Raw genomic sequence first — 15944 nt, 5'->3', positions numbered from 1 at the left:
AAGTTGGATGTGGTTTTAAAAAAGGGGTCTGAAAAATAAACCATGCTCAGTCCTCACTCCCTCACTAAAATGTACACACACTAAGCATCTTTTACACACCCTCTCTGTATATTACTAATCAGCTCTTATTTAGTCCTACTTCAAAATCTGAGACTCTTCAACATCTGAAAAGCAGATATGAGTTAGAATTCAGGTTAGCTGAGAAATAGAGCTCTGAGAAATATGATAAAATCGCTGTGTCTGATGCGTGGGAGATATGTGGGAGATATGGCGTAGTTTTAGTGGGGGGGTTGACATGGTTTATAGTCAAAACCATGCCGAAGGTTATTCCGGCCTGAAAAATTAACCATGTTCAACTTTTTATTAACCACGTTCAACTGTATGCCCGTTCCGTTCTGTCAAAAAGCCTGTTGCAAACTCGCTGAATTCACCGTCTCTGTTTGCAAGATATGTTTTTGTTTTTAAGTGAAATAGAGTATAACAGCCGCGCGAGTTGAATATATTTTTTTCTCTCACTATATACACGGGTAGACTGCTATAGATAAATATTTACTGGAATGGGCTGCTCTGACCTGATACCACTGTCGCATCCTCAAAGTCTAGGGGCCACAGGCTAATTTCAGCGAACTTTCGTGCTTGTTGCATGAGTTCTTCACTTAAAAAGACGCGTTCTGATGCTGGCGGCGAAATATCAGTAGCGGAAAGCCGCTCCTCGGAGTCCAGTGGTGGAGAGGATACCGTGTGGCTCGATTGGTTCTCCTTATCCGCAAGTGCTTCACGGCTGCCGAGCGAGAAACAAGTGATCTCGTCGCCCTTTTTGGAGTGGGCTAAATGTGTATTCTTGGAAGGTCGAATATTAGCTGATTTTATCGCTGGTGTCTGTCGTCGGCCCTGGATACTCCTGTCTGTGCTGGCTTGTTTCTTGTTTCCTGTACCTTTCCTAGCTTCTGGCATTCCTGTTTTATCCTTTCGCCTTTTAACCCTTGACACCGGGTAGCTCAGTTCATCCCGATCCGCCTCAAATGCGCCGGAATAGTCATCGAAACAGTTTTCATTTTCGATGTCATCTGAGGTGAGTGTGCGGTTTGATGCACGCTGTTTTTGCAGAAATCGCCGTTGAGGCAGCAAATTTTCTCTCAGAGTGGCAGTAGAAATCCGGGGTTTGCAAATCATGGGAAGTTGCTTTTCTGTCGCTTTTTGGGTGCCAGGGGAGGAGTTTCCATTTGCTGGGTGTTCAGAATATGCAGTATCAGATCGATTTTTCTCGACACGAGAGACCGGACTGCTCTCCGGTGGCATCATTGTCTGACTTAAAAGTTTGGGAAGCTCTGGCGACTGCGCCCTTCTTGGGGTAGGCAGTAGGTCATCTTCAGACGCACTGTTGTCGGTATTTTCATCGGGAGCAATTGCACGCTCGGATGGATCGGGAGATCGAGAAACCTGCACCTGGACCTTGGGGTGTAACTTTATGTTTCTTAAGCTCGTAGAAGATAAATTCCGCGGTGTAGAAGGCGATGAAGATACAGAGTCCTGGGGTATACTTTTGCGGTTGGGAAATTTTAGCGGAGTTGATTCATCATCAGGGTTGAAACTGGCAAGCAAATCATCATCATCATCATCATCATCATCATCATCATCATCAAGCTCGGACGACTGATCAGTGTGCATCATTTGAAGGATGCTGGGCTGCCTGGGCCGTCGTCTAAAATTGCTAAGCATCGAGCTTTCAAAAGCCGGAGTTCCGAATTTTTGTACTCTAGAACTTGTGTCCCCTCTACCGGGAAGGAACGGTTTTCCTGCAGCGGAAGAGATACCGTCAAACAGAGGCGGCAAGTCGGTGGTGCCATTTTGATGTTTAGAGACGGGCGTTTGCACTTGGTAGCTTGCTGCTCCCAGATCACCTTCTTCATCGACCACCGGTTCAGCTCTCTGGATGTAAGCTGTTCCATGTGAATTCTCCCTAGAGCCTTCCCGAGATATCTTCTCAGGATTACCGTCTTGTCCCTTAGGAGCTTGTGTGTGATTCAACTTTGGTATAACTACCGCAAAATTACCCTCTTCGGATTGTTTGAAGTCGCGTGCCGCAACGGCTTCTGGAGGGTTAGTACCGTTTCGACGACGACCCCGTCTAGCAGGCGGTCGAGGCATGTTATTCTGTGTTTGTTTCAAGGACCGACGCGTAAATGGATTCAAGTGTCTGATCAAGTTCAGGATCCGGCTTTCCTGAGCGTCTCAAGCGGCAGCAATGGCGTGAATATTATCGAGAATAAACCGAAGTTGCGGGGAGCAACAATCGTGGGCCGCGAACCGGTTTGTTTGTTGTGGTTTGTTTACCCAGAAAGAAAATAATGAAGCGCCTTGGAAAAGTGACACGTGACGTCAGTCAAACCTAAAGTTCCACCACCAGTTCCGATGATGTCAGCGCCTTGCCAAACAACAAGCTGCGCTTGTGCGCACACTACATCCATGGATCTCTAAATGGAAAAGAAATATCGATGTTGAACCTCAAATGACTCCGAACTGGATTCCAGTGGTCTCACTTATGGGTTGACGCCGAGCGTGGGGCCACCTCCGTCGTCTAACCTTTAGATGGTTATTTTGGGGGATAACAGATTTACCTGTGTACTGTGTATCCTCCACACCTCGGACTGTACATGTGCTGTGTATAAGTGTTACACACAGATCCCGAAGGAGAAATCAAGGATTACCAAATGCTTCTGCCTATACAGTGGGGGCTAGGATATTCGATAATTAATGAATAACGACCCATTTGTTACAAATAGTGCTTTTTTGGAGCTTCCAAAACCTCATTCAGCCTCTGATATCAAACCCCGTCCCCACTCTGGTCTCGCTGGTCCGGGCATGTGCTTTCGGCAATATAAAGAATCAGCGCGGCATATAAGGATATTTAAATATTCAACCATTTTCCAGCTGCCGTGTTTTTAATATAAAATACCGCCCTCGCTTTCTGCATCCAAGCAAAAATAGGCAAAAATAATACTTGCAATGGATGCTCCCGTACAGCGGCGCGGCATCCGAATCTCCATTGACGTATGTATGCTGTTCCTTCGTCATTAGGCCGACAGTTAGCTAACTCTTCTAATTGGGCGCGGTGGCACCTTCACTGATTGCGTCGGCAATCCCGGTTCCGGGAAGCTGGAGGATGGCATTGTTATCAAACTCCTGTCTGAGGACCCAAACAATTACAGCGATGCACCTTTGGTTGGCATACCTCGTCTACTCTCCAAACTCGAAGGTCGCAAAATCCCAAGGGGGGCAAGACGTTGGATACTTCTAATATAGATAGCATTCGTATGGGAACTACAGTGGCCACGAATGCTTTACTGGAAAGGAAAGGAGGGCGAATGGCCCTACTAGTGACCAAGGGATTTAAAGATTGCCTAGAAATTGGAAATCAATCGCGCCCTAAAATCTTCGATCTCGCCATTCGCAAACCATATGTCCTATACGAAAAAGTTATCGAGGTGGACGAGCGAGTTACGCTGGAGGACTATACACAAGATCCGATACGGCATATCACAGCAACACTCTCACGAGACTAGTCGCCCCCAGATGTAGAAATTGTACGTGGTCTGTCCTCGGAGGCGATCCGGATATTACGGTGACCATCCGAAGGCGCCATAAAAACACAGCTCCAAACCCTCTACGATGAGGGATTCCGAAGCATTGATGATTGCCTCATGCATGGATATACTTTTCCGGACCATGAAACACTGATTGGGAGGCTTGCAAGACAAACCGGCTTCGATCATATTAGCCTTAGCCATGAACTCTTTCCTGTGATCAAGTTGGTACCAAGGGCGACTTCAGATTGTGCTGACGCTTACCTGACACCTGCGATTCGCAAATACATCCCAGGATTTCAGGCTGGGTTCGAAGGTAGACTTGGCGCGAGCAGCCTCAAAGAGGAACATGGATCAAAACGGATGCGGTGTGAATTTATGCAATTAGATGGCGATCTAGTCGATATCGACAGCTTTTCTGGGTTGCGCGCGATTCTGTTAGGGCTAGCTGGTGGAGTTGTTGGTTATGGTCTTCCGTCGTATGTTCCACTGACAGACATACCCGTTATTGGTTTTGGTATGGGGGTTACCAGCACTGATGTTAGCCGGTACGGTTCTGTTATGAACATGTTTTTCAAACTACAACAGATGGCGTCACGATACAAAACCCGTAGCTCGATATTAATACTGTGGCTGCTGGTGGAGGCTCACGCCTGTTTTACCGAAATGGTTTGTTCGCGGTGGGCCCTGAGTCCGCTGGCGCACAACCTGGTCCTGCCTGTTATCGTAAAATGGTTCGCTAACTGTCACGGACGCGAATCTGTTTCACGGGCGATTGTTACCTGCTTTCTTTCCTAAAATATTCGGACCCAAAGAAAGCGAAGGCTTGGATGAACCTGCAAGTGCACGACTTTTCAAAGAATTGACAGAAGCGGTCAATACAGGATTGCCTGATGACCAGTGAATGACTCCAAGACGAAGTCGCCTACGGGTTTATCCGAATTGCGAATGAATCAATGACAAGACCTATTCGCTCGTTAACTGAAGCCAAGGGCCATGATACTTCGAAACATAGATTGGCAACTTTTGGTGGCGCATGAGGTGGCAATGGCAGAGAACCTTGGAATTAAGCAGATTTCTGTCCATCGCTATTCCTCAGTTCTACCCGCGTATTGGATGGCCCTTGAGGACGTAGTGGACGAGAGTCAGGTTCCAGAATCCAAGATATGGTTTAAAAATGGAGGTATCCTAACAAACCTGAAACCAAAAATGGTTACCTTGAAAGAAGCAGCTCGAGGAAGGTTGCACGACCAGGGATTTAATGACGAGTCTATTGTGTTTGAGGAATATCTCAACATGAGATATCGAGGAACCAAGTTTTCGCTGATGATAGTTAATCCCAAATCACAGATAACAGCCGAGCTGCCTGAAAATGGCGGCAATTGGGGCTTTGGGAAAGCTCTCGTCCGGCAACACGAACAGGAATTTTGATTCATATTGTCTGACCGCGATATCATTGTCGATGATGTTCGGGTGCGGGCGATCAGCAAGAGTTTTCAATTAGAAGAAGCACAACCTCAGAATGTAGGAGATGAAAAGAAATTCTGTGTTTCTCAGGTATATTTCGAGGGCGGGCGCCGCAGAACGCCGGTCTATAAAATTGAAGATTTGAACGTCAATAACCGCATACATGGTCCGGCAATTCTTGCTGATGGGGCACAAACCCTGGCGATCACCCCAGGCGCAACGGCCCTGATCATTTAGAGCTGTTATCAATATCGGTGCTTCCCAATTCCTAGATACCAAAGTTAGCCTCGACACAGTTGATCCTGTCATGTTCAGTATATTTGGCCACCGTTTCATGACTATTGCGGAACAAATGGGACGCGCACTACAGAAAACGAGTGTTAGCACAAATGTCAAGGAAAGATTTCATTACTCGTGTGCTTTATTTGACTCCGACGGCGGGCTTGTGGCAAATGCGCTACATCTACAGGTTCATCTCGGCAGTATGTCCACCTGCGCAGTCGAAAATATGGGCTGGAAAACTCAAGCAGGGTGATGTTATATTCAGCAACCATCCTGAATTTGGCGGAACTCATCTGCCAGACATTAATGTCATTACACCAGCTTTCAATGGCAATAACATAATATTTTACGTTGCATCCAGGGCGCATCATGGTTTGTCAAACCCCATTTATCTTCAAGTACCTGAATTAACGTTCTTTGTGAAAGCTAATTATTAAAATAAAAAATAGCACTCCCGGGTTCCATGCCCCCTCATTCGAAAGAGCTATTCCAAGAAGGTGCGGCGATCAAGTCAGAAAAGCTGGTTTCTGGAGGTATATTCAACGAAGAACTCGTTACCCACCTCTTATATCACCAACCTGCACAATATCCTGGATGCAGCTGCACAAAATGTCTTGCAAATAATATAAACGACTTAAAAGCTCAAATTGCCGCAAATCAGAAAAGAATCAACCATATATCGATGTTGATCAAAGAATATGGGAAAGGTACTGCTCAATTCTACATGAATAACATCCAAGACAACGCGGAACTTAGCGTAAGGCGTCTCTTGAAGTCCGTTAGTAAAAAACTCGTAGGGCAGATCTTGTGGCTGTCGACTACAGGGATGATGGAAGCCCAGTTCGTCTGAAGATATCCATCGATGCAGAGAAGGGTGAAGCAATTTTCGATTTTGAAGGCACCAGCTCTGAAGTCTATGGTCATTTCCAATTTCCAAGTTAATTTCTGTTATGGAGTAAGATATTTATTTGAATTACAGGGAATATCAATGCACCGGAAGCTATTACTTACTCTGCCATTATTTGCTGCTTACGGTGTCTAATATCTGAAGATATTCCATTAAACCAAGGGTGTCTCAAGCCCATCAATGTGCGAATCCCAAAAAATAGTTTTCTTTCCCCATCTGATAAAGCAGCAGTTGTTGGTGGTAACGTTTTAACAGTAGGTCAAGCAATTTCATTGCCTCCTTAAGAGTCCCCTAATGGTTGAGCTTCCTTTTATTCTTCTCCTTTCCTGACATGCAACACAGAGTCAGAGAGTGACCGACGTGATTTTAAAATGCTTCCAAACTTGCGCTGCTTCCCAGGGGGTACAAACAATTTAGTGATTGTATATAGCGGGAATGTTTCAGGAGAAAAGAAACCAAAGGATTTGGGTATTATGAAACAATCGCTGGTGGGAGTAGTGCTGGCCCAGACTGGGAAGGGACCTCAGGAGTCCACACCCATATGACTAACACTCAAATTACGGATTCTGAAGTGTTTGAACGAAGGCATCCCGTATTAATAAGAGAGTTCTGTTTGAGACCGGGGTCTGGTGGGAACGGTCAGCACCGGGGTGGAGATGGCGTGATCCGGGACATCGACTTTCGAATTCCAGTACAAGTATCCATTCTCTCAGAGCGCAGGGTGTACCACCCACATGGTTTAAATGGAGGCGGGGATGGCCAATGTGTACTGAACATTTGGATGAGGAGGACACCAATACGAGGGCAGCCAGGCAAATGGAACGTCAAGGAAATAAACCCGGGAGCGAAGAATACTGCGAAGATATATCCTGGAGACCGCATAGTTGTAAAAACCCTTGGGAGAGGTGAGTAGGGTAAGGTTGGGGACGAGAACAGAACCCAAAAAAGGAGGGTATGTAGCCAGCCGCATAGAGACACAGGAGACGAGCGCATGATCTTAAAATGGTTACTTGCAAAGCGGCACTCGGGTGATGATCACCTTGAACCCAATCAGTTGGTTGATACTGTATCAGTTGGAAAAACAGAGCATAGTTAGACTTCAGAAAAATTAAATGAAGTAAAATCTTTCCTTTTTGATATGTCATAAAAACACCAAGTGCAACAACCGAGCCTAAGAAAAAAGGGGGAACCTGCCGTACGTTGTATACAGATTAGATTACAATGAAATAGAACACACCAAAGAATAAATCAAAACATGCAAGAAGAAGTCCAAGCTAATTATCTTCAGATTTGTCAGACTCCGAGCCCGAACTTTCTTGCGCTGGGTTACTCCCGGAGGACTCCTTGCTTTCACCGTCAACATAATTCGGTCTATCCAGAGATCCGCCTTTCTCTTTAATAGCCGTTTCAACATTGGGTATTAATTGGATCAGGGTATTAAACTGATCCAAAGGCATTGATATCCCCTGAAGACCAGTGTTAGCAGACGCGAAACTAGGTCTCCCATGGCTGCAAGTCTGGGGATAAATAGGATGTAAAGTGTAGTACAAATCTAACCTTTTTACCCGGGAGTTCTTGTCCATCCTTTTCATAGTACTCTCTCACGCTGACCAGGATACGGCCTTTGAAGGAGGAAACCGTCAGCCGACGGAGACGCGAGATGTTCCAGTAGAAATCGCCGTTGGAATCGATTTTCTTCTCAGAGGCAGGAAAAGAGGTCCCTATTATAGTGCTGGTCTCAGGTGACGTGACCGAACTGTTGTCCGTTCTGGTCTTTTTATGTCGCGGAGCATCTCCTTCCGTGTTCTGCCGATGTCTTTTCACAGTTGAGGCCATGGAGGGATGTCGAGGAGCTAAAAGGGAAAGAATTTTTGGAAAGTAAAAACGGGACTGATGAAAGATTTCTCAAAAAAAAGAAAAGAAAAGGAAAGGCTGAGCAATATCAGAAGAAACTGAACTGGTAAAACCAGAGTTTTTGAGGTTACCGCGTTGTTGACCGCGTCAAAAACATGAAGAAGCGCCAGCTGTGCATAGCGCCACAAGGAACCAACCATTCAATTAATCTCATCGCCAACTAAAAATGTTAACTACCCTCTTCGAAGAGATTCTGAGGTTTGTTGCCCCTCTCTTGACATGCAAAAGCGTTCGTTACAGCAATGGAGCGCTCAATTTTGTACCTTGCGATGACCTCAACTTCGATACATTGATGCTATCTAGTATCAGTTTTGTTTTTCCTGATATTTATTTATCCTTTTACCGACAACACTATGAATGCCACTTCAGTTTTGCGCTATACGCTGGGACTGTAAGCTATGACCGCAATTTAAGTTGAAATATAACTCCCAAACTATCTGCAAGGAAGCATCTAGCCTCCAACTCCTCGACAAATTCCCAAGTATTACTCTGCTTTGCTGTTGTCCGATTATATGTCATTGGCCCTACTCACCTTTACCATGGGTGAAATCGACCTTCCTACCGAATCGGCGGAGCAAGTCTTTCCACTTGCTATTAGTGAGTCCCTAGTCCCAGTCCGTGAAAGCAAAACGGCGGGAACAGTGCTTCTCTCTCTAGATGGACTCCTAGAGCCCCCTCTACAAATCAACGAAGATCTGAAGGATGGGTGTGGTGGGCAACCATGGCCAGCCGGGATTGTGCTCGCGAAATATATGCTTCGCAAACACAAGTTTGACCTTTGTGGGAAAATCATGTCTGTATTATCGTTCATACCATCCCACTTCCACTTTAAAAAAGATATTTTATTTTGATAATAGCTTTACCTTATTTCCATTTATTTATTTATTTTTTTGTGAACTTTGACTTATGTGATATTTGTTACTCTAGTGTCGAGCTTGGTGCTGGAAGTGGCCTCGTCGGACTTGCAATAGCACGAGGATGCACAGTTGACTCGCCAATATACATCACCGACCAAACCCCGATGTTGTCACTAATGCAAAGTAATGTCCAGTTGAACGGTCTGTCCAACATCGTCTACCCGACCGTACTCGAATGGGGCAGGCCGCTCCCAGAGACTGTCCCATCAACCACTGCCATCATTCTTGCGGCGGATTGCGTCTACTTCGAACCTGCATTTCCACTATTACTATCAACACTTCAAAGTCTCCTTACAAGTTCGCATTCGTTGTGCTACTTTTGTTTCAAAAAGCGGCGCCGTGCGGATCTTAGATTCATGAAACAAGCAAAGAAACTGTTTAATCTGGTCGAAGTGAAGGATGACCCCGATCGCGAGTGCTATTCAAAAGAAAACATATTTATGTACGTCATCACGAAGGGGGATGTGAAAGCTGAAGAGCCAGGGGAGCGGAAGTAAGAGATAACACGACATATAAAATGATGGAGGAAGTAAAACGTTATGATAGCTAGAGGTATGGTCATGGCCATATTATAATTTTTTTGCAACATCTCAAGTTGTCATGTAAATATTATAGCTTTAAAATAACTGGCGCTTTATATTCGTTAGAAGACACCTTATTGCCGTATACATCCTTAAGATCACCCTTGTTTCCAATGACCTTAACACCACCTTTGTTCAAGTCAGAAACTATCTTCTGTTTCTCAGCTTGTTTTCCAGTACGTACGGGCTGAGAAGAATTCTTCTTCAGTTTTTGCTTCTCGCGTCTCCGTCGTCGCAGCTTGCCTTCCCGCGACATCTCTTCAATAGACACTGCCATCCCGTTCTTAAGGGCAATTTCCCCCCATATCTTGCCCTCATCGCCAGGGGCATACATTTCCTGCGGTGCAAGCATGCCGGAGGTATCTATTCCTGCTCCACCCGTTGGCCTTGCATCCTCCATCGCAATGGTGGCGACATCAGTGACGACATCAATGTTTGCTTGCGGTGGTTTTGGCTTGTGGTGCCAGCTTGCAAGTGTATCTAATTGAGAGCTGATGCCACTCCAGAGTCGCGTAATCTCTTCGTAGTCACCCTTCAACTTTTCGCTCTTCCGGTCCACAAAGGCAGAATCCGCTTTTCGGAGGTGATCTTCCTCGTATAGTTCCGCTAAACTTTGCTGTGGTTTTGTCTCATCAAGCGTAAATTGTTCACGCTTATGATGGACTTCACTACCTAGAATATATGGTTGGCGACGCGGGACTTCATCAAACTCCTTAGATAATATACGTCGCTTGATAAGCGTTTCAATATCATTGGATACTTGACTTGAGATAACAGGTACAGGTTTTCCAACACGTTCAAACTCGATATCCTCTTCGATCAGCGAGTTTATTGGCCGATCCGGTGCCTTTGCTTCCCCTGACAACATCCATTCTCTTTTGGAGACATTCGCCGCTTCCAGTCGTCGTATTTCGTCTGTGATACTGGCTTGCCGTTTCTCATGGGACGACTGAGGTGCTCTATTTGGCTGCGAGAGGGCACCCATTTCCTCGTCGTTGTCGGGCGGATCATCATCGAGAAGATCACGCTGTACATCGTAAATAGCACGACGAATACTAGCTTCGATATCTTCATCGGGAGTGGGTGATTTTGATTTTGACACGGCGCAGGCTTGTCGTCCTTTTCGAGCATGGGAATGAGGGGGATCAAAAAAATCGGCGTATTTTATGTCATTCGCATTACCACCCACCAAACTCATCTCGTCCCCGTCCGCATCGCCATTCTCATCCATAACCGCGGAATCTGAAATGTCGTCTTCTTTAGCACTGTTCTGGTCTGCATCATCTTCTTCACCATCCCCACTAATCACACCAAGAATAAGCGGATCAGCTCCCCAATCAATGGCTTCTTCGTCATTGTCATCGTCGCTGCGCATCCCCTTTGCGTCCCTCCGTTCAAATACAGTTGTATCAGCATTGAATTTGTCGATCGAAAAGAATCCGTCATTGAGCTTGTGAGGGTCAGGAACAAATTGGATATTGCTCGTGCCGATGGATTTTTTGCATTTCTCTCGTCCTGGACCCCGTTTGTCGTCATCAATTGACATAGAATGATGACTATCATCCTCATCATCCTCAGTATCCTCCGTTATTGGCCTATCTTCCTTTCCACTACGATCCTCATCCGTAATTTCACCGTTCAGGATATTACCTAGATCGCTACTAACGGAGCCGTTGGAGAGTTCATCCGCTTCGGATGTAAACCCGAGATCATGGTCCCCATTTTGGGTCTCATGGGCCTTTTTATGGGAGTTGGATTTGGAACGGAGGATGTTGGCCTCTGATTTTTTTAGTAAATCAAGCTCGTGAGCGGTCTCTTGCGCAGAGACATTAAGCACTCTGTTTGCCTGTTCCCAGATCTGGCGCACTGTAAAACCATTGGCATGAATTTCCTGCAGGTGTAGTGTTTGGGAACGAAAAGGGTGAGGTCTGTCAACACCTTTTCGGGTATGCGTGTGCTGAAGGCGTCTTTTCTGAGCTTCAGTGATGTCTGATGCAAGCGGGTCGAGATAGCGCTTTGCCACTTCTATCCATTCTGTATGTAAGAAAGTCGTTGGTTTTAAGAAAACCTCTGGGGCCGAGGAGAGTAACTGGAAAATATCAGTCGTGGTGCAAGGCATCGCTATGACAGCACCGAAGCTGATATTCCTCCCACTGTTGTGTTGGCTTTCGAACAAGTGGTTGTTTTCCAAGAAATTCTAGAGAATCATCATCTTGAAGCACTAATAGTGTCCTCCTCGCAAATGGATAGCTTGCTCCTTTGAAAGTCAGTAGAGAGTGGTAAAAATAATGCTTCTAATTTTCACTTTTTTTTTTTTTTTGGAAATATCACTTCCGGAAGAAATGATTGTCCGATCTGGGTCGGCAAGTCCCGGTTGACTAACCCGACCAATGTGATGGAATAGCTAACTAGTTACGTTAAAGATTTTTAAAATATTGGCAGAATTTTGTTCTCTGCAAGCGACTCGTCCTACCCACGAAAGGAAACGGGATTGCTGTCATGATAAAATACGATCCTTAGGGACAGAACCTCACACTATCAACGAGAAATCCATTTTACCAGCCCTTTGTCATTACATTTCGGCGTATTGGCGACGATTTGCTCCACTCTTTGTTTTCGTGTTGCCTAGGTTGTTCTTGCTCAGATCTCTAGATATGAAAGTTTTCGCTTCAACGTGCACATTCGATTACTCATGGGAGGAGGTCTCTACTGCCAACTGGCGAAAGTACTGTCCGTGGAATGACAAGTCGACCCATGTTGTGGCTGTTGATATTCTCTCCAGGACACTGCACCCTGATACCGGCATTGTGAGTTTCCTGTCCTCCATCCCGAAAGGATTTTCGGAGTCATTCTCGTAGTTCTTTTTGACTGACGGTTACATCTACGGATAGCTACGAACGGAACGTCTTATAACCTGTAATCAAACTGCTCCTCAATGGCTGCTCACACTTTTCGGTGGCAATGCTACCTCTCACGTCTACGAAGTGTCATATGTCGATCCTTCTTCTAAGAGAGTGACGATGTGCTCAACGAACCTTACATGGTCGAATGTTCTGAAAGTCCGAGAAACCGTGACCTACCAGCCGTCGCGAAATGCTCCAAGGACGAAGACAGATTTCAAGCAAGATGCCCAGATAACAGCCGTTTGCAGCGGGTGGCAGAAAGTAAAAAACAAAGTTGAAGAAGCAAGCGTTGAACGATTTAGCCAGAACGCTAAGAAGGGTCGTGAGGGCTTCGAGGCTGTGCTGGAGATGAGTCGGAGGGTGTTTGGGGAGCAACGTGAATCTGAGGCAAGGAAGCAGACCCAATAACACCCGCTCCTCGTCCTTGAGCTTTTCCTTTGGCGACTTCTCGTGGCTCTTCGCCCTTCCGTCTCTCTTCCTCGAACTGCGGCTCTATGTTTTTAATCCTTTACGCCTTACTTTTTTAGCGTTTATTTCCCCCGCGCCTCGTCCACTGTTTTGTTGTTTCAGACACGTGATTCCAAATCCGGAGCGATTGCATTTATATATACACGACTTCTGCAGAAAAGCATGCTACCCACAACGAAGAGAAACTGACACTCTAATTCTTATACTTTCATCTCTATGTTATTTCCTTGATTTGTTCTCACCTATTTTCGTGGTATGTTGGGAGGTAATAGGCTCAAAAAACGCGATTGATGATTTACATTGGCCCAAAAGAAAAGGAGGAGTTTGTTTATTTTTTATGGTGTACAGTTATTTTTGATTTTCCTTTTTTCCTCTTTTCCTTTTTTTGCCATCTTTCTCCTTTCATGTATTCGAACTAGACTTCTGCCATTAGCGTTATTTATTTCCTGTCTACACGCATGTATACATAGGCAGTTACACATACAATGTTGTTTTGTCGATGAACAATACTTCAAGAGATTTTGGCATTTTCGTCGGGGCTTAGGCAAGCCGCTTGAAATCTTCTATGCCCCCACATGCGCTGCTACTACTACATACTAGTTGGATGTCATTTTGCGGCAGCTTATGGTTGACTGGGGTTTCCACGCTGCCCACTCGCTACTCAACAAAATCCACACAAAAAAATGAACATTTATGTATGTTCTTTTATTATTATAAAAGTAATTTTTACAATATATGTTTAAGATATATGTTCGCTACATAACTGCATGGCCTCTGATTAAAATGAATACGCGCCCGCCCCTTCTCAGCCCTTCCCATCCTTTCACACACTGCCAGGGGAAATAGAACAGTCTCATGATGCACTGCAGCAGGAGAGAAGTGCACAATTTCCAGAACCCTAAAAGTCTATGTAAATGAATACGCATGATGAACTTAGTCCAATAGCCCCCCAAGAAGTACTTTGTTCACTCCAGCAATCTCTGATTTGACATTACTCCGACTGGCATCCTCAAACTCCTTTACCACACCTGCAAAAATAACTTTGCGCAACCTCGAATCAGTCTTATTGAACATCTCGGCAATGACTGCGGAGCAGACAGCAGGCCCAGACACGAGTGCCATAAGTCGTGAATAACAATCAATCAAGACATCGCATAACGATGAAAAGGTTTCGAAAAAGTCAGGGTCGAAGGGCAAGGTTGGCGTGAGCAGATACGTGTATTCTTCACCAGGTAGAAGCTCCGTAGAGTCTGTGCTGGGATATGATGTGGCAGCGGAGGAATTTGATGAAGTCGCAATATTCCCTGTGATGGTTTTGACGTCTGATGCGTCGCTTGTCTGCATGGGAAGGCCGATTTCTGTTGCTGAACTCGTCCGCCGACCTTTAGCGCCTGAGTGAACAGAACGTTTGAACATATGGGGTATTCTTGCGCGCGCGAGTGAAGATGAGGCATTTCCGTCGGCCGGGTGGACCTGTTGGAACGTTTCGAATTCAATGAGGAGTGCATTTAGGGCACGGAGGTATTCGAAAGGGGTTGAGCTGACATCGAGAAGGGGGGGAATAGATAGACCAAGAAGGAGGTAGTTGATTGCTCGGCGGGAGAGTTTCCGGTGCTCGAAATAGGACATGCGGGAGAGGTCCGATTTTGAGAAGTGCACTGTATTAAACCAATAGACGCGACCTTCGTGTCTGTATTATTTCACCAAAAAGAGTTAGAGAGAATTATAGATCAGTAAAGATTTATATGAAGGAACATGGAGTGTAACCACGGGAGCTTACGCCTTGCGTATATAATCCAGTGTCGCTATCCGCTTTGATGACGTTTGATGGATGTTTATGTATATCGAACTAGCACTTTGCGGGCCGAGAGCACCCCCTCCCGACGTTGGAGGCGGTGCGCCGGGTAGGCCACCGTAGATCTGGAAATCCATGTTTGAGCCTAGCGTTGGGGTTCTCACCCAGTTTATTCCCGGTATGTCCAAAGGTTCGGCGGAAACGATTGGAAATCACCTGGTGAGGCGGCGTGATTCGAATTTGAGGAAAAGTTTGGTATTATCAACTGCGATATGCCTGTGCCTTTAGTACCGGTCGTGTCAGGCACCTTGCGCTTTGTGAGAGGATCTTTGGGAGGCGGCCGTTCTGGAGCATTAAAGGAGGAGGAACGTATGAGAGCGGGACTCCTAGCATGCGTTGCGGATTTAATCGCAGAGATGGAAGTTGAACAAAGGACGAGAGGGGTGGGAGGGGCAACCCGCTTTGCCGTTTGCTGTTAGTCCAGGGATCTAGACACAATAGTAATGAACCACTTCTGGAGAAGAATTCCGGACGGCTGAGGGTCTCGACGCGAGTCGATAGGGTCTCTGAGTCGTTGAATGTCTGGAGACAGAGATGCTCCCAATGGCACCCGGAGATGTATGTTGGAGGTGCAGGCTTACTTGCCGGTCGGTAAGATTAACGGCAGACTAATATAGAAGAGCACTGTATTTGCTATTTACATCTAAGATATAAAAATATATTATACAACATTTAAAAGAAATGAGCAATCTAGGTAACTATCTTATACAAAGATTTCAAAATAAGGTGGATCAATTTCTCAATATATTATTAGACGGGGCGAAGCGAAGTCTCAATTTGTCAAAGAATCGTATGAAGCTCGGGAGGTGGACAAAAGTTGCTTCATTTTGTGGCCGAAATGATTGGGCATCAATGTTATGCAAAAGTGTGACTTGAATCTCAATGATTTTATTGGTGTAGAGGAGATATTTGCATCTCTGATTGGTTTAAATGCCGGATAATTTAACTTCACTGTTGGGACACAATTGGCTTACGGCGTAGATACCCTCTATTCTTCTCTGAATTATCTGCCAGCCTACCTACCGACCTGCGCGATATCCAATCAATCTCTATGAGAATAAACATC

General features: G+C 45.5%; 8 protein-coding genes across 8 annotated transcripts; 4 read left to right on the top strand and 4 right to left on the bottom strand.

The window, feature by feature from the left end:
• Nucleotides 1-481: 481 nt before the first annotated feature.
• Nucleotides 482-2148, bottom strand: HCBG_02206 (uncharacterized protein; the record flags this gene model as incomplete). The annotated part of the gene is made up of 1 exon (XM_045429255.1): nucleotides 482-2148. One exon carries the CDS (start codon nucleotides 2146-2148, stop codon nucleotides 550-552), a length of 1599 nt encoding a protein of 532 aa, XP_045289150.1.
• An 858-nt stretch (nucleotides 2149-3006) lies between these two features.
• HCBG_02205 (5-oxoprolinase) lies at nucleotides 3007-5015 on the top strand (the record flags this gene model as incomplete). The annotated part of the gene is made up of 5 exons (XM_045429254.1): nucleotides 3007-3051; nucleotides 3210-3497; nucleotides 3564-3584; nucleotides 3654-4253; nucleotides 4572-5015. 5 exons carry the CDS (start codon nucleotides 3007-3009, stop codon nucleotides 5013-5015), a joined length of 1398 nt encoding a protein of 465 aa, XP_045289149.1.
• A 425-nt stretch (nucleotides 5016-5440) lies between these two features.
• Nucleotides 5441-7336, top strand: HCBG_02204 (5-oxoprolinase; the record flags this gene model as incomplete). Its single annotated transcript, XM_045429253.1, has 7 exons — nucleotides 5441-5705; nucleotides 5783-6107; nucleotides 6131-6252; nucleotides 6313-6494; nucleotides 6583-6642; nucleotides 6671-7145; nucleotides 7215-7336. The coding sequence occupies 7 exons, from the start codon at nucleotides 5441-5443 to the stop codon at nucleotides 7334-7336; spliced, it is 1551 nt and encodes a 516-aa protein (XP_045289148.1).
• HCBG_02203 (uncharacterized protein) lies at nucleotides 6228-8076 on the bottom strand (the record flags this gene model as incomplete). The annotated part of the gene is made up of 4 exons (XM_045429252.1): nucleotides 6228-6247; nucleotides 6345-7304; nucleotides 7440-7706; nucleotides 7798-8076. 2 exons carry the CDS (start codon nucleotides 8074-8076, stop codon nucleotides 7515-7517), a joined length of 471 nt encoding a protein of 156 aa, XP_045289147.1.
• Nucleotides 8077-8693: 617 nt separating this feature from the next.
• On the top strand, nucleotides 8694-9568 carry HCBG_02202 (uncharacterized protein; the record flags this gene model as incomplete). The annotated part of the gene is made up of 2 exons (XM_045429251.1): nucleotides 8694-8947; nucleotides 9082-9568. 2 exons carry the CDS (start codon nucleotides 8694-8696, stop codon nucleotides 9566-9568), a joined length of 741 nt encoding a protein of 246 aa, XP_045289146.1.
• A 44-nt stretch (nucleotides 9569-9612) lies between these two features.
• HCBG_02201 (U3 small nucleolar ribonucleoprotein Mpp10) lies at nucleotides 9613-11771 on the bottom strand (the record flags this gene model as incomplete). Its single annotated transcript, XM_045429250.1, has 1 exon — nucleotides 9613-11771. The coding sequence occupies one exon, from the start codon at nucleotides 11769-11771 to the stop codon at nucleotides 9681-9683; it is 2091 nt and encodes a 696-aa protein (XP_045289145.1).
• Nucleotides 11772-12081: 310 nt separating this feature from the next.
• HCBG_02200 (MSF1 domain-containing protein) lies at nucleotides 12082-13525 on the top strand (the record flags this gene model as incomplete). The annotated part of the gene is made up of 2 exons (XM_045429249.1): nucleotides 12082-12459; nucleotides 12544-13525. The coding sequence occupies 2 exons, from the start codon at nucleotides 12307-12309 to the stop codon at nucleotides 12961-12963; spliced, it is 573 nt and encodes a 190-aa protein (XP_045289144.1).
• Nucleotides 13526-13708: 183 nt separating this feature from the next.
• On the bottom strand, nucleotides 13709-15423 carry HCBG_02199 (uncharacterized protein; the record flags this gene model as incomplete). The annotated part of the gene is made up of 2 exons (XM_045429248.1): nucleotides 13709-14713; nucleotides 14804-15423. The coding sequence occupies 2 exons, from the start codon at nucleotides 14953-14955 to the stop codon at nucleotides 13957-13959; spliced, it is 909 nt and encodes a 302-aa protein (XP_045289143.1).
• Nucleotides 15424-15944: the final 521 nt, after the last annotated feature.

The sequence above is a fragment of the Histoplasma capsulatum genome, assembly GCF_000150115.1.
Source record: "Histoplasma capsulatum G186AR genomic scaffold supercont2.3, whole genome shotgun sequence".
NCBI lineage: Eukaryota > Fungi > Ascomycota > Eurotiomycetes > Onygenales > Ajellomycetaceae > Histoplasma > Histoplasma capsulatum.
The sequence above is the reverse complement of the archived record's forward strand: the minus strand, read 5'-3'. Positions and strand labels throughout refer to the sequence as shown.